The sequence below is a fragment of the Cajanus cajan genome, chromosome 5, assembly GCF_000230855.2.
Source record: "Cajanus cajan strain Asha chromosome 5, NIPB_CcT2T_4, whole genome shotgun sequence".
Taxonomy (NCBI): Eukaryota; Viridiplantae; Streptophyta; class Magnoliopsida; order Fabales; family Fabaceae; genus Cajanus; species Cajanus cajan.
Genome location: NC_138521.1, coordinates 62,252,270 through 62,273,403, shown reverse-complemented (window position 1 = coordinate 62,273,403; position 21,134 = coordinate 62,252,270). Strand labels below are relative to the sequence as shown.

The 21,134-nt window shown below is 31.4% G+C and overlaps 2 protein-coding genes across 2 annotated transcripts; one reads left to right on the top strand and one right to left on the bottom strand.

Moving 5' to 3' along the window:
* Nucleotides 1-1,415: 1,415 nt before the first annotated feature.
* On the bottom strand, nucleotides 1,416-5,637 carry LOC109807819 (beta-glucuronosyltransferase GlcAT14B). Its single transcript, XM_020370467.2, has 4 exons — nucleotides 4,910-5,637; nucleotides 4,122-4,197; nucleotides 3,867-3,982; nucleotides 1,416-2,465 (listed from the first exon to the last, which is right to left on the bottom strand). The coding sequence occupies exons 1-4, from the start codon at nucleotides 5,466-5,468 to the stop codon at nucleotides 1,951-1,953; spliced, it is 1,266 nt and encodes a 421-aa protein (XP_020226056.1). The 5' UTR covers nucleotides 5,469-5,637; the 3' UTR covers nucleotides 1,416-1,950.
* Nucleotides 5,638-18,563: 12,926 nt separating this feature from the next.
* On the top strand, nucleotides 18,564-20,042 carry LOC109809883 (putative sugar phosphate/phosphate translocator At4g32390). Its single transcript, XM_020373299.3, has one exon. It carries the CDS (start codon nucleotides 18,811-18,813, stop codon nucleotides 19,846-19,848), a length of 1,038 nt encoding a protein of 345 aa, XP_020228888.2. The 5' UTR covers nucleotides 18,564-18,810; the 3' UTR covers nucleotides 19,849-20,042.
* The last annotated feature ends 1,092 nt before the right edge of the window (nucleotides 20,043-21,134 follow it).

Genomic DNA, 21,134 nt, shown 5'->3' with positions numbered 1-21,134 from the left:
CTAATATTATATAATTATTTTAACCTGTCACTTTCAGATATATTAGTGACCTAAAAGTCTTTATACTCAATTTTTTTAAGAAAATCTATAAAATATTATCGAATAAAATTTATATATTATTGTCTTTTATTAGTAAAATTATCACATTAAACTTAATTTTTTATGTGACTATATTATAATTAACTAATATTTTATAACTTTGTCAATCCGTTACTTTCAAATATATTATTAGTAATCTAAGAAATTAAAACAATTTATTTTAAAAATTACATGACTAAAGATATTAATTTTAAATTTGAAGAACTAAAAACAAATTTTTACTTTAAATTTAAAAAATAAAAACATATTTTAACCTATTTTAATTTATGGTGAAGATTGTTTTATTTCCTTTCTTAAAGTTTAGATTGTAAATGTACACACATTAATAAACATTTTACAAGCTCGTGCATAGAAAATGTTTGATTCCCCTACAAAAGGATGTAGTATGTCTACTAAAATTTTACTGGGCAAAAGAAATTAATGAAATTTAGGGGATATGAAATTTAGTAACTTAGGTTAAAAAAAAAAAAAAGACTAATTTACTATAGAACTACAAATTAAAAAAACTGAACTGAAAAAAGATTATCCAATACAAAGTTCTGAGTAAAATTAGGAAAATCCCTGTGCTTACTACGCAAGCATTGTGGCTCCATTTCTTTGCCAAGCAATTAGATCATTTAATTACATAATGCATACTTAAAATTGCTTAAATTAAAAAATATTAGCTTTTAAAAAAAATACTGGTACAAAATAATTATTTTTTAAAGTAAACGGAATTAAACCTTCTAACTTTGGTGCACATGCATTTGTGGACATGTACTCAAAATGCGGATGTGTTAAGACTGTTGGAGTTAGAATGAGTTTTTTAGGACATTCCTTTAAACGATGCTGGAGCATGGGCCCAGTGGCCCACGAAGGTTTTACCCTTTGATTGAGGGGTGAAGAAGCAACACATTTATGTTATGAGACTACACATTGTGGGCGTTGTGATTGTGTGCGCTAATGTATGCAATTCTTTAGTTAACTAACAACTGTTTGAATTTTGAAATGTGGAGAATTTGATGCTATATTCATTGATTAAAAAGGTAATGGAATAAATGTTTGTGTATAGCAAACGAAAGGGAGGAAGGCAAACATAGCCAACATTAGGAATTAGGATGTTAGCATCAGTAAAGAAAAAGAAACCCAGTTGCAGATGATCCCTTACATGCACAGGCACAAAAAAAGTGCAAGTTGCCTTCTTTATTATATCAACATGGTGAATTTAGAGGACACTAATGGCTCCCATAGTAAGTAAATGATCACATTCATGTTTTGGCTCGATGGTGTTGTTTCACTTATTTGCAAGAGCCTAGCGTATATCAAACGTACATCCATGAAAAGAAAAATCAAATGTACCATCGATTCATGAGGGTAATAACAACTCAAGAAAACGGAGCGAGGAAAGGAAAATCAGAATAGGTGGCATCTACTTGAGCACGTCCTTGTATAAAAGACTAGGAGCGTACTTTTCACGGACTTTGTGCTACTTCCAACCTAACAGTAGCAAGCATTCTGCCCGTGTATTATATAATTGAATCTCTTATTTGCTATAAAGACATTCTAAGGAGTACAACAATTTTGCATTGATGACTCTGTCATTGTCATCCATTAAATTTAATATATCATGTGAATCAATGGATACATATGGACTACAAATGTGTGGTCACGTTAAAATTTGTGTAAAAATAGAAGTTGACGGTAAGACTTACCTCTGAAGAAATGATCCCATAAGTTTTCTGCTTTGTCTCCTCATATTTTCCTGTTTGGTCTCAAAAACATCCTTCATGTGTTGACATCGGAATTGCTTGCCTGTTGCTGTTGGGTGATGAAAAAACAGCAATGAACATAGCAGGTGCTTAAACCTGTGTGTCAAGAACACTGCTTTGTGTGAAAATTTTCGGCTGATAATAAACCATTGATAAGGCGTTTAAGCCTTTCTGCTCCAGGGCCAGGCTTAAGTTCAGTAATATTTCTTATGGAAGAATATGGTTTGGTGCTGTTCAGATTTGCTTGGTTGAACCACCTGCCAGGCACATAACCATATTCATTTCGTCCCAAGAGTTCAGCATCAATCTTATCCAAGAGTGGTTCGTTCCTTCCAAATTTTCGAGCAAAAGGAGCATTGCTGTCCACCATTCCCTTGTAGTTATTAATTGTAAGAAAGTGTGGATGTTGTTTTGGAGGGTTGTCCCATGATATGAAGTGGAGGTCGTGGTTCACAGTAGTGTTTCGGAACTCCTCAGCATTGCAGATGACTGTGTGAAAATACCCCTCGGGGGAGGATAGAAAGTTGGCATAATACATCAAGACTATTCTAGGCAAGTTATCCCATCCCCATAAAATATATTCAACAAATTGGCGGGAGAGCATCATCCAGGCAGAACCTGAGCAAAAGCAAGTAGCAAAACAAAACTCAGATAGCATAAAGCTGGATTCAAATTAAAATTCCCTGGATTATAAGTCTTCTAGTAATGGACAACTATTGAAAACAACTTGAGAAAAGGTACTGTATCTCATAGATTCAAATCAACTAAGTGATCACATGCCGAAATTTAGTTGCATGTGGCTTCATGTTTAAACAAACTTAAAAGGATCATGCTAACATACTCCCTCGGATTTTGAATATAAACAAAAGAAAATCTCTATTTGACTATTTGTTGGTCTAAATATAAACAAATCTCAACTAATTTCACTCAATTTAATACTACTGTTCCCAAAATACTTTTTCATTTAATTGAAATTGTATTTTTAATAAACATTTTTAAATGGAATTAGTGAAATTAAATGATTTTAACTATCTTTCTTAGTTGGCGTAATTTTTTTTTTGCTCCTATTAAAAACCGATGGAGTATTTGCTAATGACAATGGTTAAGATGCATTTAGTGCACTTCATTAAATGCTTTTAATTACTTTAAAAGTTAATAAGTGCTACTAAATGACTTTTGTGTTTTTCATATACTAAATGCTATCTTTTTCAACAACTACTTTCTTCCTTTCTTCCATTAGCCAATATCCTCAAGGCTTTTGTTAGCATTTACCAACTTAAAACAAGGGAAAGGACACTACAATAAGCATGTTTTTTTTGTGCACAAATATAATTCACACAATGTCCCAAAACTAACAACTAAGAACTAATTTATGCTCGCAGAATATAACTTCTATTTACTAAATATTATTTTAACACTGACAAGAATCGAACATGAGACCACCAAGTCGACCCTCGCGACCAGAATAAGCATATGCAATTAGGCCTCTTGTATGAATGGAATGAATTTACTAGTAAGGGATACACAGTTCATGATAAAAATGTTTGTCAAAGGCTGTATTAGGATTATCAATGGCAATCAGTACCTAAGAGACATATAGGATACACAGTTCAAGACAGATGTGAAAAATTGTAGCCACTAAGAGAGAGGAGGAAAGAGAATGCAGAAAACAAAAAGTGAAAAGGTGCAGTAATCCTGAGCAATCATACTCCAAACCACAGGCTACTGAAGTCATTTTATTAATAGGATTCACAAGTCACAACACTATCATTGCTCTACCTCTCTCTCTCTCTCTCTCTCTCTCTCTCTCTCTCTCTTCCATCGTGACTGTTTGACTCCAGTTTAAAAAAAAAAAATTCCCCATAACTCTTATGGCTTCTGTAATATCTTCAATTTATTCAAGGTTACATGTCTCATAGACTCACTATGAAACATTCTACAAAAATTGAAAGAGAAAAATAACAAAGGTAGCATGAGAAAAATAACCAAATGAGAGGCATGAGATACCAAGTTTCTTACCTGTAAACAGCTTATATGCTGTGGGAACATTTCTTTTCTCTGTCACCCAAAATAAATCAGATTTATTGACACTATAAAGAGCTGGATCAATTATAACAGGCTTGGCTCTCTGATCTCTATTCAAAAAAGAAAACAGTGAAGATTTACTTTAAAAGAAGAGATATGTTCGATATTTCACAAAATTGCAAGTTAATTTTGAAGGAAATGAAGTAAATCCTGCAACAAACACTGACCAAAAGGATTAAAACAACTTACTCCTTCCAGCCAATATCACTGGTGTGCTCAATAAAGTTAAGGTGTCTTGGAATTGATGACAGTGTATGCAGCAGATCTGATGAGCAAAAGAGATGCAGTGGGTGATTGTGAAAAAGGGTAACAGTTCACAATTCTCCCTCTCTAGTAAGTCTCAACAAATTCACAGATTTAACTAGCAAACCATCAAAAAATCCATAACAGAAATTTGTTATTTCACATGAGTATTACTATGCATCCAATATACATGGCATAGAGGTTATTGTTTAAAACATAAGTATCAATGCATTGCAGAAACTAGTGGAGTTGGAAGCAATTTTACTTTTATCTGAAACCGGGTATTCCTTCTCCCCCACCACCCGGGGCTACAAGAAGAGAGAGAGAGAGGAACAAGCCTGTCTGCTGACAAAAACAAACAACTCATTGATGAGCAATAGATAGAACAATTTGGACAATGGACACAGATTGGGGACCAGATCAAACCAATTTAAAATTCAAAAAATCCCTCTACAATCCACATTCATCTTGGGGCAAAATTAGCAACAACATAGAACAGACAGGTCGGAGTCGGATTGTCACATCAAATCTCAGAAACGCATTCCAAAACAAAACAGCATTTAAATCGATTAACACAAAATTAGAAACTACAAAACAGCCAAAAGAACAAATAACTGGCCGGGCTCGTTTCAAAGATAACGAATCAAGAAAATTCCCACAACAGAAACACAGAAAGGAACAAAAACACTGCATCGTTTCACCCATCAAGAAAGAAACAAAGTAAAGGGTAGTACCATCTTGGGTGACCAAGGGGTAATCGGAGGCACTGAGATTGATGAACCAATCCCAGAGACCACCTTCCTTGAGCAAAATAGCGGCAGCGTGGAGGGTATTAGTGACCATAGTGGGTCCTCTGTAAGTGACCAAGTTGGCCTTAACAATCATCCTAACATTACCCAGTTGGGCAAAGAGAGGCTCGTTCCTGACAAAGTTGGCAAGCTCCAATCTTTCCTTGGGAGAAGCCTCGAGGTCCAAGTGCACAGCGTATTGGTTCCTGGGATGGTAAAGGGCCTTGAGCGTCCTCTTCAGAGTCTCGCCATCGCCCATTGAGCCCGAGATCAAGTACGCGATCCTGGGAACCGAGTCCCTGGGTGACGTGGACGACAGCCTCAGCTTGGACTCCACGAAACGAGGCTCATCGACTCTGCCACGTGTACGGTAGAGATAGAGCAGGGAGGAGGAATCGGAGGAGACGAAGATGGAAAAGAGTATGAGCAGGGTGGAGAGGAGTAGAGACAGCACCAGCGGCAGAAACCACTTCTTCTTCTGCTGTTTGCTGTTGTTGGTCTCCATAGGTGAACTAGGTACAAAGGGACCGATATCACCAACTTTGTTACAAATACAATACAACTCCTTTGCCGGGTTTCACTGTTTCTGTCACAAGGACGGACAGACAGAGAGAGAGAGAAAGAAAGAAAGAAAGAGAGTGAGAGACGCGTGTAATGGTAATAATACTAATTTTAATGTTAATAGAGTAATAATTTAATAGCAATGTTAGTTATTGTTAAGGACTTAAGAGTACATTTAGTGTTTGTGTTTGTACTTCTAATTACACAAGAGTCAATTAAATTCTGCCAGTCGCTTTCTTTTTTCTCTTCTTCCTCAGTCGCTTCCCACACGCCTCTTTCAAATTAGTTCTTAGTCCATCAAGGAAAACTTTATACTACTGCATACATTTTTTTCTTTTTCTTTTTTATGAGTACTAGTGCATAGATTTAGTCTTCCATTTATGATTAATCTTTTTTTAAACATGACGCACTAATTATGATTATTATAATATTATAAGAGAAATGACTTGCCTTAATATGTAATTTTTAATGTTTATAATGTAAAACTATAATTAACTCAGTTTTTTAAAATATATATTAAAATAAATCGAAGGCTGAGCTGTGGGTAGGAAAAGACTGAAAGCGCGAGTAATAACAATGCAATAAATGATTGGAATGCAGTTGAACTTCAACAAACGTTGCATGAAAAATTAATAACAAGTAAATAAAGATAAATGAATAAAAAAGAACAGTTCATTTTCGATCCGGCTAGTATCTTAAGAAAATGGGTTATAATTTTGATCGAAAATTTTTGCTTTAATAAAGAACATGTATGTGTATGATTAGATAAAATAGAATAAGCAGAATTTGAAAAGTAAATGACAGGTGTGATGATTAAATGAGGGGGTAAAAAAGGTAAAGGTGGAGTGGGATACCATATTATGTGCGGTGTGAATTTGGATGGAAGAAAAGCAGCGCATGACATGACCCCAAAACTATCAAAACTAGTCAGTGTCGGCAGCAGGGAGCTGGAGGCACAAACGCGATTGTTGTGTGGCTCACCTCACCCAAACATTTTTTCACCCACTCGCTGTTAGGTAAAGAGCAACGCTCACACCCATTGGATTACCATTTCCAGCTATCAATTTTCGGTGCCATTACATATTAGCTCTATATTTACAACTTGGAAGTTATTCCAACCATTTTTAAATACAATTTCTATCCGTAATGGTCGAAAAACATACTCAAGCCTTTAGAGGTTTTCAATCTTTAGATCGGTGAATGTATTTAAAAAAGAAAATTGGTGTATTCTTAAGAATGAACTTCTCCTCTAAGAGACAAAGTATACAAAAATAAATAATAAAAGATATTATATTATTTATATGAAAGTAATAAAAGTATTTAAAATTTTTAATTAATGAGTAACGATTAGTATTATATTATATTTTTCTTCACATATTTTTTTCGTTAGTTGGTCATATCTAGTACACAAGTTTTTCAAGTCTCAAGTTTATGGAAGAAGATATTTAATTATTTAAAGCATATCCATAAACACTTTAACCAAAAACATTTAACTTTTGCTTATCATGTGGTAAATAAAAATTCACCTCCATTAGTAATAGTACAAGTAGTAGCCACTTTTTCCAGTGAAATTTTCTAATTAGAGTGAATTGTCAAAAATAGTTAATCAAAATTTATCTACTGAAAATTTTATTCTATTAATTTGACTAAAATTTTACAATTGGATTTTATACTTGAGAAATACATCCTAGAGTTTTTACTCATATGAGAACATGTCGACTTTTCGAATGAAAACTTGTTGGCCAAGATTTTATACTTGGTAAATCCATCCGAGGGTTTTTACTCGGACAAAAATATGTCAACTTCTCAAATGAGAACTTGTCGGTCAAGATTTTATACTTAGAAAAACCCATCATAGATTGGATGAGAACATGTCAACTTCTCGAATGAGAACTTGCTGGCCAATGAGAACACGCCGACCTCTCGTATGAAAACTTGTCAGGTAAGATTTTATGCATAGAAAAATCCATCCAAGAGTTTATACTCAAGTGGTAACTTGTCAACCAAAATTTATCGACTAAAAATTTGATTCGATCAATTCAACTAAGGTTTTACAATTGGATTTTATACTTGGAAAATTCATCTGAGAGTTTTTATTCGAATGATAACATGTTGACTTCTCGAATGAAAACTTCTCGACCAAGATTTTAGACTTAGGAAGTCCATCCAAGAGTTTTTAATTGGATAAAAACATGTCGGATTCTTGAATGAAAACTTTTCAACCAAGATTTTATACTTGGAAAAATTCATCCAAGAGTTTTTACTCATATCGATAACATGTCGACTTCTTGGATTAGAACTTGTCGCCCCAATGATAACACGTCAACTTCTCGAATGAAAACTAATCAACCAAGATTTTATACTTCAAAAAATCTTAGAGTTTTTACTCGTACGAGAATAAGTTGGCTTCTTAGATGAGAACTTGTTGATCGATCGAATAAGAACTTGTCGGTCAAAATTCTATACTCGAAAAAATCCATCCGAGTTTTTACTCAAGTGAAAACAAGTAGCCTTCTCGGATGGGTACTTGTCGGTCAGATGAGAACTTGTTAGCCAATATTTTATACTTGGAAAAATCCATTCAATAGTTTTTACTTGGGTGAGAACATGTTTGCCAAGATTTTATACTTTGGGAAATTTGTCCGAGAGTTGTTACTCAAATGAGAACATGTCAACTTCTCAAATGGGTACTTGTTGATCGACAAATGAGAACTTGTTGGCTAAGATTTTATACTTTGAAAAATTCATCCAAAATTGGGTGAGAACATGTCGGCTTCTCAAATGGGTACTTATCAACCAGATAAGAACTTGTTGGTTAAATAAGGACTTGTTGACCAAGATCTTATACTTGGAAAATTCCATCCAAGGATTTTTACTCAAGTGAGAACATGTCAATCAAGATTTTATACTTGGGAAATCTAAACAATAGTTTTTACTCAAATGAGAACATGTCGACTTCTCAAATGGGTACTTATTAGCCAACTGGATGAGAACATGTCGACCAAGTTTTTATACCTGGAAAAATTCATCTAATAGTTTTTACTCAGGTTAGAATATATCAATTTCTCAAATGGCTACTTGTCGACTGGTTGGATGAAAATTTGTTAAAAAAGATTTTATACTTGGAAAAATCCATCGAGAATTTTTACTTGGATGAATACGTACATGCCTGTTTCTCGGATGGGAACTTGTCAGCCAAAATTTTATACATAGAAAATCCATTTGAGAGTTTATACTCATATGACAACTTGTCTAACAAGATTTTATACTTAGGTTTTAACTTTCATCTGAGAGCGTTTACTCAGATGAGATTTTCTCTATAAAGATTTTATATTTGGTTTTAACTTGCATCTGAGAGCATTTACTCAAATGAGATCTCCTCTACAAGATTTTATACTTGGATTTTAACTTGCATCCTATAATATTGTATGTCTTGGTTAATTATTATATTTTCTCGATGATTAGATGGTGTTTGTTGTTTTGGAATAGTCGTTGAGGGACTCTGGGAGTTGAGGAACTCCTAAAGAGTTTTGGGTATTTAGAGAGCTTTTTTGGATAAAGGTCCAGTTTGACCTTCAGAAGAAGAGTATATGAGGTTTCTTTTAAGAATTGGGTTTCATAAGTTCATTCTCAAGATTCCTAGAGAGATAACATGGAGAGAGAAGCCTTGAAGTTTAATCCTTCTTCTTCTTATTTTTAAGCCTCCCTAGTGAGTAAGGATTGTCGTTAGTTGTTGATTCAAAGTTGAATAACTGTGAATAAAGGTGATGTAGGTGCAAAGTTTACATTTACTTGAATCTCGAAACTAATATTATTTTTCCTTATTCATATTTTTTACTTGGAGTTGAGGTAAAGGAAGCTAGAACTTAGATCTTTAATGGACTGGTAGGTTATATGTGTCTTGAATTCGTTTAATGCATGATTGTATGAATGACTCGGAGGTGTGAATTTTTGTCTGTTGAACTTGGGTGGTTTGAGTTCATGAAGGTGAATCTTGGTGATTTATTTGAGTTATTGTTACATGCAACCATTCTAGTGTAAATTGAGTTGTGGATGATGTATATAGGTGCCATCTTGTGTTTGTATGGTTGGAATATTCTATTTTAAAGGTGGTTTGAGCCAAATTTGTGAGTATGTAAGTGCATAACTCATCATCATGTCGAGAGTGCCTTCATGGCATCAAGCGTGACTCAAATCAAGGGTCTTTGTCTTGCTCACGTCGGACGCATGATTGGTGATGTCGATGTGAGGAAAGAGAATAACCTCTAACTTGGTCAAGTGTGACTTCAATGATTTCAAGCATGAAATGAGAGATTTGGCTTTGCTTGGATTAACGTCAGACGCTAAAAAAATGACATTGGATGCGAGGAGAGAGAAACATCTTGGATTGGTTTGAGGCCAAGCATGAGATCTTTCCACACTAGGTGCGAGTGCCTAAGGGGTCTCCACCTAATCCACGACGGGTGCGAGTTGTATGGAAATGGGCATAGGTAAGGTAGAGAGTTCCCTACCTTGATGGCTTTGGGTGTCGAGCATATGGCACCAAGCGTGAGTTGCTTAATGAATTAAATGGTGAACATGGATAGTTTAGATGGATCTATTGAATGCTGATTGGTGATAATTGTTTTATGCATGTTGATCAAGGATAACATATATAGATGATTGTATGGTTAGATTGTTGAGATGCATTGGTATGACATAAATTGATTTCTATTGATACTTCTATATACATTAACCTAGGGTAATGCATATAGATGTATGTTGTTAAGGTGTGATAATAAGAGTGCTACAATCATTAAAGCATGATTTGTTGATCAGTTAAGGTGTTGATGCTGAGAGTGCTATAGGCATTTAGGCATGTTGGTTGACTTTGGACAATAAGAGATGATGCTTTTTAAAGTTGGATATGTCATTGTGAGGATATTGGTGTAGCGCTCTATGAGACCAATTATTGAAAAATTATCCTTTAGTAAATGTTAAACACTTGGAGTGGATTGGTAAGTCTCCTCGAGATCCTTAATTAATGTTGGAGTAACGTATGAAGTCAAGCACTACAATGAGAGATCAAAAACTTTGGATTTTGGGTTCACCTTCTCCCGGAGCCCCGACTTCACAACATAAACAATTATATTGATAACAAAAATCCAAGCCACCAATGGAAAAATCAACAACACATTCAACATGCAACAATAAGAATAAAAACAAGTTTTCCTTACCTCAACTCCTAGTTCACGACTAGGGGAAGAAAAAAAGAAGAGTTTAAGTTCACCGTGCAACTCCAACGAATCCAGGCTTTCGACCACCAACCTTGAGTGCTCACTAACCTATTAAGATCAACTATGGAAAGGGTGAAAGGAGATAGCAACAAAGAGAAGTGAATATTTTCTCCAAAGAGTTTCTCACTACTTCTTTCAAAATTTTCCTGAAAATGTGACTTATAGGGTTCAATTTTATTTTAAGAAACCTTATGTGCCCTTTTCCAAAACTACCCCAACTAAACATATAACTTAATATTAAAACAAGCACTTTAAAAGATAGTGTTACGCAAGTGATCGTAGGAAAGTTTTCTACAACTTCAAGATGAACGCCAAATGTACTTGCTGAAAAAAGTATTCATCTAAAGTCCTTGGAAGTCTTGAGTCTTCGATCTTTTAATTGGTGATTGTATTTGCAAAAGAAATTTTAATACTTAAGTTAACAAATGTTAAAAGTTTGTGTTTATATTGTCAAGAATGAGTCTGCCCTCTAAGGACGAAGTGCATGAATATAAACACTAGAGTATATGTTACTGTTCCTAAGAGTAATTAAAAGTATTTAAAATTTTTAATTAATAAATAATAATCAAGCATTATGTTACGTTCTTCTACTCATATTTCATTTATTATTTAGACATATTTAGTACACTAATACTATTAATAACTTGGAAATATCTTAATACAAATCAAAAATAATTTCTCATCAAACAAAGAACTAGAGGTTATTCTTAAAAAAAAAAAAAGGTGATCTAATCTAAAAATAAACTAAATTGGCACAAACAAATTTGTTTTAGTTGTTTAGATGTTCTTTAGGTTAAACTGATTGGTTCGATTTTGCTTTGCATTTTCAAAATTGATCCAAAACTGAACCGAATTGATATACAAATTATAAGCACATTAGTATCATAGGGGTGTGCGTTTCATGTTAATATGACTCTAGTTACACACATTTGATATGAGTTTATCCCCAAAATTAGTAACCTCTTTCCCTTTCATATAAAATGTTGAACTTATTTGATGTAGTTTATTTTTTAATCGATTTGTTAGAGAGAAAATAAAAGACTAAACATATTTGTTGTAGTTTTTTTAGTGTGTGACTCGCCGTTTGTTGCGGGCTTGCGGCTAGATTTTTTTTTTTTTTTTTTTAAGTATGTTAATGTTTATATGTCTTGTTGGATTTGCTTTTACAATAGCTTAAAAAACAAATGTTTCTATACTTTTAAAGAATTGGGTTGGTTATGAGTTTATTTGTACAAATTTATCCATAAAATAAAAAACCTTTAAGATAAAAAAAATAAAATAAATCTTTTTATTAGTTAATTTATAAATTTTCTCTCATATAGTTGTTTAAAAAAATTACAAGTTAGCTTATTTATAAACTAGTTTGAATTTATAGATAAATTTATATAATTTTTCGTCCCAATTTTTTTCTGTAAGTATTTTGAAGAAATTTATTCGAAATTTTTTTAAGTCATTTGACAAAATGTATATAAATTTGAAGCAAAGTTGGGCTTATATATTCTTTCTTAAATTTTTTAAGTTCTTGAGAAATAAGATATGTTGTTTTTGTGTAAAATTTTTGGTGTCCAAATTACTTGTAAGGGTGTGACGATAAAAATCGATTTATCTAATCCAATTTAAACCACATTTGACTGAATTAGATCATATCATTTTTTCTTTTTAAAAAATAGACATCCAAATCAAACCGAATCACAACTTTTCTTAAGTCTCTGGATTGGATGATTTATTTAGTTCAAAATCAACCTAAAACAATTTATGAACACTGATACAAAGAACTATTTATTTAAGTAACTCATTTTCTTTCGCTTAGATCTATATATGTTAAAAAAATAATTATTTTCTGCTATTTGTTTACGTTTGTCTAATTTATATTCTGTTTATAATTATTGTGAAAGAATTATTCTTTTGAAAAATAACATTGAAAATTATTGTTTTAAACAGTAACTAAAAAATCAAATTGCTTATTTCGTAAAATACAATCAAAATTAAAATGTACATATATGCATTTTTAATATATATATATATATATATATATATATATATATATGTAAGTTTCATAGTTAAATAAATTTCTAATCACAATAAATAAATTAAAAAATTTAACGAATTATAAATGAGATTTTAATCATAGGAATAAATTTTAAAATATAAAAAATTTAATTCAATGATTTTATAAAAAATTTAGAATCAACGATGTATTAAATCTTTTTAAAAAATTACCTAACATCAAAAGTAGCTTATAAATGAATAGGGTTACTACTTACTTCCTAAGGCACTAACTTTTTCATATAAGAGGTTTTCACCTTTATATACTTAGATTGCTCTTAGTTTCATGGTAAGACTTGTGAGAATTGATTTTGACTCTAATAAAATCAAATTTGATTTTGCAAATATATATATATATATATATATATATATATATACTATTTTTTTATTAATTCTAATAATAGTTCCATATAATTTTTTTAGTATTCATGTAAGATAAATATGAGTTTGATTGGATTACTGGAACTCCAATTGTGTTATGTTATGTGGAAGTTGTCATTATATACTAGTTGATGATTACATGTTGAAAATGATATATGTTAATTCTCTTATAACATATGGTAATATATGATGTCTTAAGTTATTAAATGAAATATAATGACCAATCGAGTATCGGAAGGTTGTAGTATTAAGAGGATAGTTGGTGGGCTGATCCCATAGGAGACTTAATTAGTTAAGTTAGTTAACGTCATGGTAGGCCCATACCCAACTGTTCTACCCTAATAGTAGAATTATACTTTCTTGTTTAAGTAGCGACATTTGAGAAATCGAGTTGTTGTGTTGTGGATTTTTATCCAATTTGTTGTTGATCTAACAAGCCCAAAAAGATCACGCTATGTTGTCGGTTCGGTAAGGTCAAATCACTTAAACTATTCACCTTGTGTTGTAGGGGATATTCTAGTTGAAATGCGTGATAACGCATATAATTGTTGTGTTGAGTTGATTATGTTATTCATATGTTGTGTTAATCTATGCTGAAATGGGTTGTTGTGTTTAACTATAGTTGTTGTGTTGATTTGTTTTGTATACCTTGATGCCTTGTTGTGTTGTTAAAGATGAGATGATGATGTGATGTTCTTGTGTTGTATATATGTTATTTTTTTACTCTAGCTTATCCTTGCATGTTCTCATATGGTGTTGATTGTGATAATCATACATGGTATGCAAGTAGGATATAAAGGATTGGACCGAAGTGTTGTTGTGGAGGCCACTCAATGGTGCATGAGCCGGAAGATGTTTTGTTGATTGTCTAATGAGAATAGATGTGTGTATATATATATATTTTACATTTATTAGATTATTGTATTTATATTACACATATTTTCTTAGTTAGTCGCCTTTATATGTATGCAATATAGTATATGCTTCTTCTATATATAATTTTATAGTCTTAAGTTAGATGTTTTTCGCTACCAGTTGTTATGTTGTATTGTATGGAGACCAAGACATGTTACAAATGAGGTCTTTAGAGCTTTAGTCACACTTATCTAGTTCTAGATACTTACAACGTTATTAGCTCACATCAACAGGACACATTGTCTAACCTCTACACCATTAGGAAGACTTTCTACATAAGAGATCCTACACTTGGGCCTACCGCTTCCCATGGTCAAATACTCGTTTGAGACTTTAAGTCAGTCATTTGGTCAAAACCATCAACTCTGATATCATTGTTGGACACCGAGTTTCACACACACGTAACTATATTGGTACGATATTATCTATTTTGGGTCTAAACATTCATGATTTTGCTTTTAGTCATCTTTTAAGAGGTGTTATACTAATGGAGATTATATACGCTTTTATAAACCTTTATTTCTCCTCGTGATCTAATGATACGAGACTTTTATTTATATCTTAACAAGTATTACCTAAGATGATCACTCAACTTTTTAATAAACATATAAACAATTAAAATTTGACATATAATAATAGAAATAAAAACAAAGTTCCAAATATAAAAAGATGAAAAACAATTTTATTTATAGAAACTAAAAATAAAATTATCTTATTTATATAAAAATATATATTACTTAATTAAATTATTCCTTAAAAAAATATAATTATCGTAATTTAAAATATTCTTTGTTATCCCAATTATCTTATTTAATATAATTCATTTTGTTAATCATGTCAGTGCTAAACTAAATAAAATTAATGATAAGGAACAAAGATGAATATTAAAAAAATAACAAAATCTAAAAATTACAATATTTTTTATTATAACTAAAACAAAATAAGGTCGTAATTGAAATAATTCGAAATATATTTAAATGTAATTTATATGTTATTTTATTATTATATAATTAATTATTTCATAAATTAAATATTTATTATATATAACTAAAATTTATCATATTTAAAGTGAAGGAGTTGGTGTTAAATACAATATAAGATAATTATACTTTTTCAAGTTTGTTATCTAACTAAATATTGGACGGAAATTAAAATTTATTTGACTACCATATTTTATGATATCTTCATCATCAAACAAATTTTTAATATATTTTGTGGTAAGCCGTAAAAAAAAATTGTTTTGCAGTAATAGTCTTCTGTTGTTTTTTTTCACCATAATACAAAAATATGTCAAAGTATTAAATTATATGATAATTTAAAAACTTAATCGTATGAGATTTGGAAGAAAAAAAATTCCAGTAAAAAATATTCTGATTGTAATTTTTTTCTGAGAGTATACTAATTGACATTTTGATGAAAAATTTTAAAATAATTATTATTTTAGTATATATATTACATACTAAATATTTATCATGCAACTAAAAATTATAAAAAATTATCAATATAAATAAATATTATATTTAAATTTAATGTATAAATAAAATGATGAATTAAAAAGCTAAAATAATTTTTAAAAATTCACTTATTAAATGAAAACTCCTAAAAATACTTTCGATAAAAAACATTTTAGAAAGTAAAAGTGTCATCTGTCTAAAATAATTAATTATATTTAATTAATATTTTAATCTATACAATGCACATGTATGTTTATTATGTATAATTATAATTTATAATAAATTATATATATATATATATATATATATATATTATATTATGTTTGAATATATAAGTTATATTTAAAATTAATATACACAAATATTTTAAATATATAAAATATATTTTAGATTTATAATAAGTAATTTTTATTGTGATAAAAAATATTTTTATTTATTAATATTTCTTTTAAATTATTAATATTTAATTTATAAATAATTATGATAAATAAATGTTGAATCAACCTTTACATATTCCATATTAAAAATGGACTTTGATGTTGAATTAGAATATTTTTAGAAGTTTTTCTTCGACAAGAAGATTTTTAAGAATATTTTTTATCTTCTTATTTAATTTTGTTTTTATTTATCATCATTATTATGAATTAAATTTTATCAATAAATAAAAATAACAGTGTATTACTATATAAACTATTTATCATAAATCTAAAAATATTTTATATATTTAAAGCTATATATTTATAAAAAATTTAAATATAATTTATATATTCAAATGTACTATTTATTTGAATATACTATTTTTTTAATAAATTTTAGTTACATATAATAAATATGTAATTTGTGCATTAAACAAGTTAAAATACTAGTTAGATAAGAAGTTAAATTTTTTTTTTTTACGAATTCTTATTAAAACTCCTAAAAACGCTTTTAGATAAGATAAAAGCCCATGTTTAATATATGAGTTGATATATAAAGGTGAATTAATAATTTAGTTATTTAAAAAATGTTATACAAATTAAAATCAATTTCTATATATTAAACAAATATATATCTTGCATGAGAGAGTTTTCAGAGATTTTTCTTATGAGATAATTTTTAGAAAATTTTTAATTTTTTTATCTAATTCGAATTTTATATATCATATTTATTTATACATTAACTTTTGATATATTTTTAATACATTATCAATAAATAAAGATAATATCATGCTAAAATATAAATTATTTATCAAAAATTTAATATAATTTATTTAAAAATATTAATTTATATAGTCAAATATAATATTTATTTATATATATAATTTATTATAAATTTCAGTTATATAATAAATATTTAACTTGTGCATCACATAAGTTAAAATATCGTTATATAGCTTAAAGAAGAATTAAATTTTAGTTTAGGGTTCATTGAGTGCATGCATCAACCATTGTTTTAACATAATTAGTAATTTCAAATTCAAAATTTTAACATATAACTATGTTAAATAGTCAAACATGACAATTTTTTTTATTGAAACTAGTTAGAAAAAAAGTACTAGTAATTTTAACATATTCTTTTATAGAATTTTTATTCTTCATCGTTAACATTATAATGACATGATAATTAATAATTAGTAATATTTGACCTAAATTATGCTTTTGTTTCATTTTTTTATCTCATAAAAGTAGTTAAATGAGATGAAAATAAAATACAAATAAAAATTAAAAAATGTAATTAAATTAAATATTGATTATCATATCATATATTTAATGTCAAGTTGTGTTTAACGTTAAAATTTCAACGTTATAATAAATGTAATCTTCTAAAATATTAATTATATTAAAATAAATCAAATAAACCAAATTAAAACGTTACCTCGTTAAGAAATAATTGATTTGGTATAAAGGAAAAAAAATATGATATAATATCATCTGATTTGTGTCATCTTTAATAATTTTTTTATAATCATGATAATAATACAAAATATTTATTATTGGATACAATGATTAATTTTTGTCAAGAATCATGAATAATATAATTTATTTCATACTCAATATTGTAATTATATCATTAATCATTTTTAGAATAACATGTAGTATTTTGTTTTATTTTTTGATGTATTTAATAATTTTAAGAAAAACTAATATTCCATAATAAAATAGTAACACATATATGCAAAAGTAAGGCTTAAAGGAGCAGTTTGTCATTATGTAATTTGAGCACCTCATTTCAAGGAAGGCAATAATGCATTATGCGTGCATGAGAGTTTTCTCTGACATGTTATCCCCCAATTCAGGTTTTAAAGTGATCAGAATATACTATAACAAATGAAAACGTTAAGTAAGTTACATTTTTTGGGGAGTACACTCTTAGAGTGCAATCTGAGCAAAGGGCAAGAAGGATCGCGATTCATGTGAATCCTTAAACCTTAATTGTCCTCGCACAGGTCAAAAGTGCCCCCAAAGTCAGCCATCCCATGTGAAAAATTTCTTCAAACACGCCAAAAATGAGAGGCTGTTTCCATTCCCAAGTTCCAAACTTAATTCCTCCACGTGACACGCCACTTGTTTATTTTGTCGTCCTTGTTCCATCATCCCATGCCTAACTTGCTAACCTCATTGGGCGTTACAATTTAGACCAAGTGTTGGTCTTGCTTCCTCACACTCCTCTTGAAATGATTGGTCCAATTGGAAGGCCAAAATGGCTTCCACCCGTAATTTAGCGTTTAAAATCAATTCGGTGGCATCTGAATTAGAAGGAAAAAAACACAAGAGTGTGGAATAGGAACACCAATTACCAACATAACAATGATAACAACATATTATTTTTGCAAGTAAGCCCCTAGAATGGAAACAACCCAACCAAACGCCACCTAAAACAAAGGACTTAGTTGGTATTGGATATCAAACAGGGAAAGCCCATCAAATAGCCCAAGTCCATTAGAAAGTGACACGTTGTTGTTGTTGTATAATAATAATAATCGTTAATTAGTGTCTACTCAAAGTGAAGCTCTCTCTCTTGAATATAAAATAGTTAATAGTAAGTTTGCGATTGTGTTAGAGTTTCCTTTTAATCACCAAACCTGGTTTGAGATTTGAAGGAGAGAGATCCAAAAGCATTGAATGCTGATCACCTGAAATTGCGCCAGATCTGCCTATTCCACGCTCTTAAAATACCGAACAACCATCACACAGCACAGTTAGGGTTAGGGTTAGGGTTGGAACTAGCACAGGCAATGGCGGTCTCCGACGGCGTGGTGAAGAAAATCGTCCTCTCCTACACCTACGTGGCGATATGGATCTTCCTCAGCTTCACGGTCATCGTGTACAACAAGTACATTCTGGATCGGAAGATGTACAACTGGCCATACCCGATCTCGCTCACCATGATCCACATGGCTTTTTGCTCTTCCCTCGCATACATTCTCGTTCGCGTCTTGAAGCTCGTTGAACCCGTTCAAATGTCTCGCGATCTGTACCTCAAATCCGTGGTTCCGATTGGTGCACTCTATTCCCTTTCACTCTGGTTTTCGAATTCAGCGTATATCTACCTCTCTGTCTCCTTCATTCAGATGCTTAAGGCGCTTATGCCTGTGGCTGTTTATTCCATTGGGGTCATGTTTAAAAAAGAGACCTTTAAGAACGAGACCATGGCGAACATGGTTTCCATCTCGCTCGGGGTTGCTGTTGCTGCTTATGGCGAGGCGAAATTCGATGCTTGGGGTGTCACTCTGCAGCTTCTCGCGGTTGCGTTTGAGGCCACTCGCTTGGTTCTCATCCAAATTTTGCTCAATTCGAAGGGGATTTCGTTGAACCCTATTACCTCGCTTTACTATATTGCCCCTTGTTGTTTGGTCTTCCTCTCCGTGCCTTGGATTATCATGGAGTACCCTTCATTGAGGGATAACTCCAGCTTCCATTTGGATTTCGCGATTTTCGGGACCAATTCGGCTTGTGCTTTTGCTTTGAACCTTGCAGTTTTCTTGCTGGTGGGAAAGACTTCGGCTTTGACCATGAATGTTGCAGGGGTGGTCAAGGATTGGCTCTTGATTGCGTTCTCTTGGTCGGTGATAAAGGACACCGTGACCCCCATTAATTTGATTGGCTATGGGTTGGCGTTTTTGGGGGTTGCGTACTATAATCACTGTAAGTTGCAGTCTCTGAAGGCTTCTGAGGCGCAGAAGAAGGCTCAGCAGGGTGATGAAGAGGCTGGGAGGTTGTTGGAACAGAAGGACGGGGAAGGGACAGGGAGGAAGAACGACAACCAGAACTGATTCAACTGCTGATCGAATTTTTGGTCGCTCTTCGATAATGTTGGATGAGGCAGGTTTTATTTTTGGTTTTGTTCTGTAATGTACTGCTATTAGCTAATTATTATCATTGTCATGTCATTATTATTATTATTGTTATTATCGTTGGCTACCATTATTATTATATTATTATGTTACTTCTCCCAGTTTAACTTTCATATCCTTAATGGTGACGTTAGTTGTGTATTGGGAACTGAGATTGACGGTTGTCCCTTATATTACTGATTCGTGTTTATGGCCAGAGAATGAAATTGCATTATGATTAAAGATTGTTAGTTGTGTATTGGGAACTGAGATTGACGGTTGTCCCTTATATTACTGATTCGTGTTTATGGCCAGAGAATGAAATTGCATTATGATTAAAGAATGTTCCGCAGTTTTATTGACGAATAGCTAAGTTGGTGGTGGTTGTGTTGTGTTGCAGTTAAGTTTGCAGCCATACTTTTCGCTTCTGCTTCTTTCTTTTTGTCCTGTTGAGATCAATGTTGTTCTATCATTCAGATTGCAGTTGATGTGATACTATTTGTCTCTGGCATATTATGTTTTGGGAACTGGGGGAAAGGAAGAAAAGATTATGTCACCTTATGTTTGTAATATCGAACAATTCTTCTGTTTTAACTACACTCCCCTGAAATCCAATTTTTTCTCGTATCAAAAATCCATAATTAATAGTGGAAAATTTTTACTGTGTACATCCTCTAAGCGTACATCTCTTAAATTTAGGCACTACTTTTTGCATGATCACTGGTCGTTTCTTTTAGAACCACTACGTTGTGTCCCGTCAAATCTTCACTTTCCAATATTGAAACACTCCCTGATCTGCTTGTTTCATAGTGGCTGTCTTTTTTCATCACGTTTTTTTATACTGTTTTCTTGGATTTGCTTTGCTCATTAGTGGACTTGATTGAGATTAGTACTTACGCATTATGTATGATGTTGCTGTCTGTTCTCATCGGTAGTGAGTAGTAGTCATACATGAGCAATTACCTCATTCATTTCCTCACGCATTTTTAGCAACCACTTTTGGTTAGTTGTGGTCGCTGTTGCTGCCAGTTCTTGCTTTGTTGTTTGGAACTTGATATGTTGCTTCTGAGACGTGTTAGTTCTGCAAATTGCTTAATGGGGCATCTCTATCTAGCTGAACTTTGTGACCTTCATTGTTATTGTTGAATAAAAAACCGAGACCATGCAAATGATATTGCCGCAAGTTTCCAAGTGATTTAAACTTAAAATATACGACGTTTTTCAAT

What these genes read in the sequence shown, in the direction of transcription:
- LOC109807819 (XM_020370467.2), bottom strand. Translation starts at nt 5,468, where the DNA reads ATGGAGACCAACAACAGCAAACAGCAGAAGAAGAAGTGGTTTCTGCCG. An exon ending in CCCCTTGGTCACCCAAGATG is followed by an intron (nt 4,198 to 4,909) that starts GTACTACCCTTT and finishes TTTGCTCATCAG; the next exon opens with ATCTGCTGCATACACTGTCA. An exon ending in AGTGATATTGGCTGGAAGGA is followed by an intron (nt 3,983 to 4,121) that starts GTAAGTTGTTTT and finishes TTTTTTGAATAG; the next exon opens with AGATCAGAGAGCCAAGCCTG.
- LOC109809883 (XM_020373299.3), top strand. Translation starts at nt 18,811, where the DNA reads ATGGCGGTCTCCGACGGCGTGGTGAAGAAAATCGTCCTCTCCTACACC.